The sequence below is a fragment of the Abrus precatorius genome, unplaced genomic scaffold, assembly GCF_003935025.1.
Source record: "Abrus precatorius isolate BTA unplaced genomic scaffold, Abrus_2018 Scaffold10, whole genome shotgun sequence".
Lineage (NCBI taxonomy): Eukaryota > Viridiplantae > Streptophyta > Magnoliopsida > Fabales > Fabaceae > Abrus > Abrus precatorius.
In genome coordinates this window covers 14240124-14250081 of record NW_020874292.1, presented here as the reverse complement: position 1 = coordinate 14250081, position 9958 = coordinate 14240124, and the positions used below count along the sequence as shown (strand labels likewise).

The following is a 9958-nucleotide window of genomic DNA, read 5'->3' as shown; positions in this document are numbered from 1 at the left end:
TATTTTATAAAATGAGTAAATTATTTTTAAAAATATAATTATTTTAGAAAAATTCATTAATATTTTTATAAAAATTATTAAAATATATTTTTTAAGTAAAACTTTTTATACAATATTAATAATGGTATAAAATTTTGGTAAAAATATAGTAGAAAAAAATATTTTAGTATAATGTTTTCTAACCCATCAGTTTATTAGAATAAAAATTTAAAATATAAAAAATAAAAGAAATTATCATATTTTATTATTCAAAAAGTATAAAAAATAACATAAATTATTATATCCTATCCTCTTGTTGATAACAGGAATCTGACATTAGAAATGAACTTAACGATATTTAAAATAATAATAATAATAATAATAAGAATAAGAATAATAAGCCACAGGTACCACCAGTGTAACCACTCAGCAATCCTCGGAGACCAGGCAAATAAAACAAACCAAACACCCGGGTACAACGTTACTCCAGGTGGGTGAGACAAAAACCAAAGAAAAACGCGGTTTTTGTTTCTCTACTCTCTGACTCTGTCTCTGTCCTCTTTCAAACTCTGTAAAAGCCTTCCTTAATTTTACGAATTCATCGAATCATTCTCACATTGCAAAAGAAAAAAATAAAACGGAAAAATGGGATGTTTGGCGAGCAAAAACGCCGACACCAAGGCCAATAGAACCGCGCGTTGGCGATCTACAGGCATTGTTGCTTTGCGCGATTCCAAATTGAAGGCAAAATTCTCTCTTTCTCTCTCCCTCTCGCTTCGATTTCATTATTTTAACTGAACCGATCGTGTTTTTATGTTAAGTGGGAGGGGGTGGGTGGGTGTTCAATAAACTGTCTCATCTATGTGTTGCTTTTCCCATATTAAATTCAGTAATTCATATTCAGTACTAAACTAGAATGAATTTTCATATCCCTTATTCTTTCTTCCGTTGAGATGATTGATGCATGTAGCAGGATACTTATAGTATATGCTTTAAACCTTGTAAATGTATTAGTATTGTTAATTGAAGTTGCAAATTTGTAGCATTTAAGCTTGGTAGGTGCATAGTGAATATGTAATTTTGTATCATACACGTGATGTGCTTTATTTTTTTGTAATGTATTCATGTTTTGTTTTTGTACGCAATATGCATGACCGTGTGTGATTTTTTAAATCATACTTACCTTGCTCTCCTTCTATAATAGACATTTCCAGATGAAATTCTCGATTTAGATAGATCTGTTCGCACGCTTGACTTAACACATAATCGAATAGGTAAGCCATTCTTCTTTCTTTCATTTCCCTTGTCTTACATTTTGATTAAGATGTCATTGCCCTTTTGTAGATATAATAATTTTGACCTTGAACACACCTTTACAGGATTATTATTGACGTTGTTGCTCTTATTTTATTGTTAATAATTCATTTTCTTGACTGCAGTTGACATTCCTGTTGAAATCAGCAAATTAACTAATGTACAGCGCCTGGTAAGGACCAATCATGACTCTGCTTACAGCATGGTGGCTTCTATACTGTCAATTTTTTTGGACTGGGACATTAATGGATTATGGATTTTATCTGATGCTATTAAATTATGTAGGATCAGTAATTAAATAAGCTACAGCGTGAAAATAATAGCCCACTTTTGTTAATCTCAGTATTTTAACCAATTATTGTTGCGTTGATTATGTTTTCCTGGATTTGGGATCCAGACTCTCTCCCGTTGTGGCGGAATTGGAGGTCCAGTTCTATTTTCGCTTAAACGAAAATAGAGAAAAGTCGTTAAGCGAAATTTTTTGGCTTAAGCGAATTTTGCGTCTATACCTAACACTTTGCTCTCTTTCCCTCTATGCCTAACACTCCCTCCCCAACCTCCATATTCAACTCTCCTCATCCTCTCATACCCAACTCTTCTCTTCCTTTCCCAACTCTCTCTTTTCCCACCTCCACCCTATACCCAACTCCTCTCTTCCTCGTCCTCTTCCTACCCTCACCCCACTCCACTCCCATACCCACCTTCTCATTCTTTTCTTCATACTCAACTCCTCCACTCTCCTCTCCCTTCAGCCCCACCCTATACCACCCGCTCTCCCCATCCCCAGTTCCCTCTTCCCCTCACACCTTGCCATCCTCTCCACCCTCTCATGAGAAGTGCACTTTGTGTACAAAAATTTTTGTTGTTTTTTTTTTTCATTTTCGCTTAAGCGAGTTAATTTTCATTTAAGCGAAAATGGAACTAGACATCCAATTCCTCCCACAATGGGAGAGAATAATTTGCGTAGTTCTGTAATATAATTATTCCTTAAATTTGTGCAGTTCTGTAATGTAATTAATAATTATTAAATGTGGTTTCATGGTAAATAATACAATAACATCATTTGATCCATGTAGCCAACCAAACTTAGTGGGATAAGGCTTTGCTGTTGTTCTTAGTTTCTGTTTCAGCGAAGTACCAACAGAGGTGTTTAAATTACCATGTTTATACACCATGTCATTCTTCATTTTCAAATATATGTACTGTTTCTTGTAAGTACTTGAGGTGTCAGTGAAACTGCCATCTTATATTCTGTTATTCAACAAGAGGCATGTAGGTTTTGTAACAAGTAATCACTAGACTTTTCCGTTCTCTTCCATTATAATTATCTCCTTACTTGGTAGTTGCTACAATCTTATCCAAGTTACTGTATATGCCTCTTTTACATCACTCATCAGACTTACCTATGAGTTTTGAGCCCTAGGCCTGAATGAAGTTTGACTTCATTCCCACCTAACTCTGTCGTATTGTTTGTTTTTTACTTTAGATGTTCAGTTACTCATTGATTCTCGTAGAATCATTAAATTTTGAGTTTATTTATTTATTTTGAAACTTATGCTTTTTGGAACATGTGTTAAGGCATGGTTGGTTGTTATTGATGTTGTTGTATTAAGACTGCTATTTTTCATGTATTTTTTCCTTGGTTGTGTTTTGGAAGTGGTTGCTTTAAAGTTTTTAAAAGATCTATAATTATATGACATTAAAGATTGATTGCAAATACTATTTTGTATTGAAGTTTCACTGAAATCACAGGTACTAGCGGAGAACCTCATTGAGAGACTGCCAGTAAATTTGGGGAAACTTCAATCTCTAAAACTCATGAACCTTGATGGAAATCGAATAACATCCTTGCCTGATGAATGTAATTCTCTTCTTTAATCCTATAAGTAACTGTTTAAAATGAATATTATTATCTTATTTGCTTATGTTACATGTATTTAGTGGAAGTTTTCTACGTTTCCTTTTGATAAAGTGACAGTATATTATTTTTCTAGTGGGCCAGTTAGTAAGGCTTGAATGCTTGTCCATCTCAGGGAATTTGTTAACATCCTTGCCAGCAACTATTGGCAGTTTGAGAAATGTAAGTATAATACATAGTGGAACCGAAATATCATTTAACTTTTCTATGATTTCTATGATTTGAGATTTGCATCGTTGCATGCAAATTGCTTTATATGTAGATATGACTGAGTACCATCACTTCATAATTATGGAATTTTGTAAACTTTGAGCTTACCCTTCCGAGTGCAGACATTTAAAGTAAAGTAGCTGTCTTCATGTCATACACATGTAAGACACAATCACACGCTGCAACAATCAACGTTACTCATTATACTGAGACACTTCATATTTTAATATACTGTCTGGGTTGTAGCCTGTTCTTGTCTAACTGTTCTTGCCCTTATAGAATATCATTTTTTCTGTTCTCATTGGCTTAACTTGTAATCATGAAGGGTTTTTAAGTATGTGATTTGGAAATCAGGAATTCTTTGATATTATTATTATTATTATTATTATTATTAGGAATCTTAAATGCTGTATAAACAATGAATTTATGCTTAATAAACTTATGGTTTGACATGAGACTAGGATTATAACCATGCACTCATAATAAATAAACTGAATGCACCCTTATAGTGTTTTTCTGTATATTTTGAAAAATTTTGATGTGAAATGTGTACCATTTTTTAGCTTTAGAGTATGATAAAATGTTTGATAATGCAGCTGTTGCTTTTAAATGTGTCAAATAACAAGTTACAGTCACTTCCAGAGTCTGTTGGGAGTTGCTTCTCTCTGGAAGAATTACAAGCTAATGGTATGTTTCTGATTCACATGAACACTTTTTGTGTGCATTGCATGTGCATGGTAATGCATCTGTTTGCATATTTGCATCCTCATATGTGTTTTCCTATGTTTTTTGGATGTTTTATTTCCTTATCAGACTTGAAAGATATCAGAGATTTTTTCCCCTATTGATTTGTTGATATTCAACTGGATTTCATTGATTGTTATTGTTAACCTGCTGAGGAGGATTTGCCTTCATGCTATCTTTATTTCTCTTCAATGGAAGTATCTGTTTGCATTCAAGAATAGATTGCTTTGCAAGTGTTCTTCAAGTTTGAGATTACTTTTCTGATCTTACATCTTATCTTTAAGTTGAAGCTTGTTTGGATTGCCTTGTGTTTTGTAGCCAGTGCAATCAAAAGTCACAATTTGGTTATATGTAGTTATAATTTGAGGAAAATGACAATATATCAGGTTGAAGGATAACTGTGGTGATATAAATATCATAATATTAATTTTCTTGTGATTGACCATTTCTATGATAATCTAGTCTGGATCTTTGGAACAATTTGCACCATCTTTCTATCTGTTTGTCTCAATGTTGTGTTTTGCATAAAGCTAATTTCAACCTTATTGTGAACATTTCAGATAATGTTATTGAAGATCTTCCCTCTTCTGTGTGCAATCTCTCTCACTTAAAGTCACTTTGCTTGGATAACAATAATTTGAAGCAGGTAGTATTTTGTGATTTTAAATCCTTAGTGATTTAAGACTAGACTGGACTGAATGCTACTTTATTGTTTTCCTGTTCAATATTCATTTATAACTTGGTGAATGTGTTAAATTCTTCCATTATGTTCTAAAATTAAGTTATAGGGATCTTCTAAGGACAATCCAACCAGTGTGAATGTTGATTGCTTGTAAGTTCCTTCACTAGAAATTTGATACTGCCCATTGTAATTCTATATAAATTAGGAAGCAAGTGACTCAGTCCTTGGAAATTTTTGGATGTGGAAACAAAATGATTTTTAATAAATAGACTCAAACACATTTTTAATATAGTCTTAGATGTCCTTACAAGTAATATACAAAAGATTATTTCTAAGTGCATACTCTTTGTAGATGACATAATGTTGATTGAGAATTAAAAGAAAAAGTTGATGTTAAACTTGAGTTATGTAGAGAGACTTTAGATTGTAAGAATTTTCACTTGAGCAAAAGTAAAACAGAGTATATGCATTGTAAGTTTAGCAAAAAACAGAATGAGATTCATGTGTTGAAAGTTTAAATTGAAGATGATATTATACTACAAGTTTCCATGTTCAGGTACTTGACATTCCTCCTACATAATGATGAAGAAATTAATAAAGATGTTACTTATAAAATACAAGCTAGATGGTTAGACTTTAGGAGTTATTTGTAATTGTAAAGTCTTTATTATATTGAAAGAAATTTTTTATCATATTACAATATGACCAACTATCTAACATGATAATAAATGTTGGGCCTTAAAGAAACAACACTAGAAAAAAGTAAGAGTAACAGAAATGAGGATGTTAAGGTGGATGAGTTGTTGCACAGAAAAAGAAAGGATATAAAATGATAGTATAAGTGAAAATATTGGAGTAACACTTATAATAAAAAAGATAACTGAAAATCATCTAAAGTAGTTTGGTTACGACATTACATGCAAAGAAGATCTTTGAAGGTGCTAGTGAAGAGAGTGGATGACATGACTTTTAATTTGGTAAAAAGGAGTAGAAAGAGCCTCATAAGAATCTTAGACAAAATTATTAAAAGTGACCTTTTGGTTAATAATATTTTTTAAAATTTGCTTTTTCTACTATGTTCAGTGGTGTTGTGTAATTTATGTAGCCAACCTCACTTACTGAGATAAGACTTGATTGTTGTTATATTGTTTAGTCACTAATTTTAAAAGGATAAAAAATTAGTTCTTATTGTTAAAAAAATTTGTTAGTATTTAGTTCTTGATAGGGACTAATTTTTTACCCTTTTAAAATAGGGTTAAAAAAGGTTTGGTTTTCCAAAATTTCATGAATTTTCAATTTGGTCTGGTCGTTCTTTTTTAATTTTTTCATTCTAGTCTCCCAAAAATTATTTTTCATTGTCATTTGATCCCTTTGCCAGTAATCTATTAACTTATTTCATTATTTGCTTACATAACTTGCAAGTTGACTCATTATTTAATTGAGACATGATATGGATGAGATGAATGAATTATAATATTACATCCTTCATACTTCTGAATGAAATTTTGAGTTATAAGATTATGTTTTCTTAAATCAAAATTTGGAAATATAAAGGGAATGGAGATATAATTGATTCTGCATCATCATCCATATCAGCTCTATCATTTTATATGAACCAAGTTAAATGTCACATAAGTAGATAATAGAGAAAATTAACAAATCATTAAGAAATGAACCATATGGGAATGAAAAAGGATTTTTAAGAGACTTGTTTGGAAAAAATAAAAAATTAGGGACCAAATGAGAAATTACGAATTTGAAGAGACTAAAAACTTATTTAAACCTTTAAAATATGGTAATTTCTACTGTTCATGTAAATCAAGAGGTTATTCTATGCCCTTTCACATGTGAAACAATTATCACTGTTAATTTTAAATTAATAGATAGTAGAGTTAGTGGTTTATTTGGAAAAGATATGAATACCCTTTAATCTCTAAGATATTAGAGGAATCACAACTGTTAATATAGAGAGAGTATACAATGCTCTTTCAAATTTACAGGTACCATAGCAAGCACCTTAAAATATTAGGGATTAAATACTAATGAAATTTTTTACAAGGTGTAATTTTGAAAAATAACAATGTTTATAGGGATTAAAAGCTTATTTAAGCCTAACAAATGCATTAACAACAACAACAACCAAGCTTTGTTCCACTTGGTGAGGTCAGCAGAAGAGATATATATATACATTAGTTTTACTGGACAAAATTGTTGAAAGAACACCTATAGGCTAGCTCTCAGTTGTCAACTGAGAAAATAGTAATCATCATTTGTCATGGGTTAGGATTTGAGTTGCCAAAACTTAACTCTTCTGTTAGACTGCCAGCTATTTAACTACTTTCATATAACTGATTCAGTTAGTATCCTTATCTGTCTTTAACAGTTGCAAGCTGACTCAGATTCTATAAAAATTTAAGAACTCTCCGAAGAGTTCAATCTAATGAAAGCATCATGTGATTCATAGATATCAGACTCTCTCTTTCTCTCTTACTTTCTTCAATATCTCACTTGTTCATGAGTTCTACATGGTATCATGAGCTGGCTGTCTGAATAATGGCTTTGCACATGAATCTATTCCAAAATTTGACTGGTCCTCACACCTCGTCATCTCTGGTGAGCACTCCAATAAACTTCTCTCTGTAAAATTGGATGAGAAAAACATCCTGTTGTGGAAGCAACAGGTCCAAGTATTGATTCAAGGACATTGACTTCATCGCTTATTAATTTGGAGATTCCTGATTGATATCTCTGAAGAAGACTCTGATTACGGTATTGCTAATGAGGATTAGCTGCACTGGGAGCAGCGTGATCAATGCTATTTTCATGGTGGCTTTCATCATTATCAGACGCCTTCTTTCTTGTGAAGTTGGCAGCATTCATTCTTGGTGAATGTGAGATGAAATTCGTACTTTCTTCCATTCTCAGACTTGAAGTAAAGTGCAACAGTTTTAATCTGAGCTGAGAACACGAAGTATGGAAATTGAGCATTATCAGGATATCTGCTGCATATCAAAGGCCTAATGAATTCCTTGCTGTCTGTTGCATCTTCAGTGTTGCAGCAAGAACATCATGACGTAATCCTTGATGGTTTCTACCCAAGGATTATGATGCCTATGTGATCTCAGTGACAAGTAGACTAGATCCTTACTCCGTTGCTGATGTTGAGTCCCTTGGATATACTAGCCTGGTTTTTGATTTAACATATGATAGATTGATAGGTAACCGCCACAGCAGTTAGTTAGTAAAATAAATTTTTAGTTAAGAGTTAGTTAGGAATTCAAGAGGTTAATCAGTTTCTAGAAGAATAAATAGAGGATGATGATAATAGGGGGTCAGGGAGGGTATCCAGAATTGCATTTGGGAAACTAGGGGTACCTTTGTTGCCTGTAATTGTGCAGGTTAAATTGTAGTATTTACTTTGAATCACATGCTTCATTTGGTCTTGAATTCATGTTGATGTGTTTGGACTCTGGCATGGTCTTCCATCTTGTGGGCAACAAGTCTTATTCGTATACTATTTTTATAGTACCTATTGGTTATTGTATTTTCCTTTTTTTTTCCCTTATAAACTCATAGCATCTAAATCTTTGTTGCTTCCCTCTAGTTTCAACGCTAGTAGTTTATATTTTAGACTAATGTCCTTGGATTCCAAATGTCTTAATGATACTTTGGTTTCCTTTTGGACAGATACCTTTAAATTTATTGAAAGACTGCAAAGCTCTTCAGAACATATCACTGCATGGTAATCCTATATCAATGGATCAATTTCAACTGGTACAATCTCGTTCCTTTTTTTTTCCTTTTCTTTTTACTTCTCTATTTTTCTGCTAGAACTTATATAATTGTTTGATTTTCTATACAACTGAACTATTGATGAATGGTCTAGATGGATGGGTTTCAAGAGTTTGAAGCTAGGAGGAAAAAGAAGTTTGACAAACAAATTGATTCAAATGTGATGATCAGTTCCAAAGGTCTGGATGAGGGTGTTGATCTATGAAATGGTCTCAGTATTGTTGAGACAGCTTGCAATGGGGGTTTTTTAGTTGTAAATTTGGATGAGCTTTTGGATGTGGCATGGAATACAGGGTATTTTATGCATGCCTTTTATTTCACATCTGAAATAAGTGTATGGAGATCCCTGTGTCACATTGTATATGACTTGTTTCTTTTTTTCCATACCCAAATGTGCTGGCTTGTAGATGGAGGCATTATTCAGCACTCGACTGAAAATTTTCATAAATGGGATTATAAGCCATTTTGTTGATAATGAAAGTGGGTGTCTCAGCAGCTGTAAATTAAGACCTTCATTAGATGTAATTTGAAAGGCTCTGCATTCTTTGCACCTTAAGTATGTGAATTGAAATAGAATGTCAGAATCCTTTGTATTGCTTTGTGTCATTCTCCTACTCTGGTACCTTTGTCGCCTGTAATTATGCAGGCTTCAACCAAAGAAAATGTCCCTCCTTTGGATCATTTTGTTTAAGACAATGACTGTAATACAGTGCTTTGCTTCATCTACAAGCTTGTTATGTTGAGTGCATGAAAGTCCTTTTCAGACGTGAAATTAGGTTCATATTGGGATATACCAAATTCAGCTTCAAACTTTATTTTATTCTCATCTTGAATAACAAACGAGAGATTGCTTATCAGTTCAACATATTTAGTTTTTGGCAATCGTGAACCGTAAATTTCAATTGTTACATGAATTTTGTCTTAATATAGTGTATACGTTTGATATTTTGGTGAAAACAAGTTTGAAGTTAAATATGGTTCTAATACCCTAAAATTTAGAACATTTTATTGTTTATGTTCTAATCATATTTAACCAAGAAAAAAATAATTAGTCCTTTTTTGGTAGTAAAACATTTACAACCATTTTTATTAACACTATCTTAATAATACTTTTGCAATTTTTTTTTAAATTTTGATGCATTGTCACCATAAATACCTATATATTATCACCTGATTAAAAATAAGTAGTTATTATAAAAGTCAACAATTTTAATTATATGACAATTTGTGATCAAAATATAGTGTTTTTATTTTTTACATTGTTCATGCATTTTAATTAATTTTTTAAAATTATTTTTCAAACACATCAATTTACTTAA

General features: G+C 32.1%; 1 protein-coding gene across 1 annotated transcript; it reads left to right on the top strand.

Moving 5' to 3' along the window:
* Window positions 1–461: 461 nt before the first annotated feature.
* LOC113852453 (plant intracellular Ras-group-related LRR protein 7) lies at window positions 462–9383 on the top strand. The gene is made up of 9 exons (XM_027482731.1): window positions 462–723; window positions 1184–1253; window positions 1419–1465; window positions 3046–3154; window positions 3288–3373; window positions 4018–4108; window positions 4726–4811; window positions 8535–8621; window positions 8734–9383. Exons 1-9 carry the CDS (start codon window positions 625–627, stop codon window positions 8842–8844), a joined length of 786 nt encoding a protein of 261 aa, XP_027338532.1. The 5' UTR covers window positions 462–624; the 3' UTR covers window positions 8845–9383.
* Window positions 9384–9958: the final 575 nt, after the last annotated feature.

Bases quoted from the DNA above. Each gene is read 5' to 3' on its own strand.
- LOC113852453 (XM_027482731.1), top strand. From the start codon at position 625: ATGGGATGTTTGGCGAGCAAAAACGCCGACACCAAGGCCAATAGAACC. The intron at 3,374-4,017 runs GTAAGTATAATA...TTGATAATGCAG, and splicing joins CTATTGGCAGTTTGAGAAAT to CTGTTGCTTTTAAATGTGTC. The intron at 4,109-4,725 runs GTATGTTTCTGA...TGAACATTTCAG, and splicing joins GGAAGAATTACAAGCTAATG to ATAATGTTATTGAAGATCTT.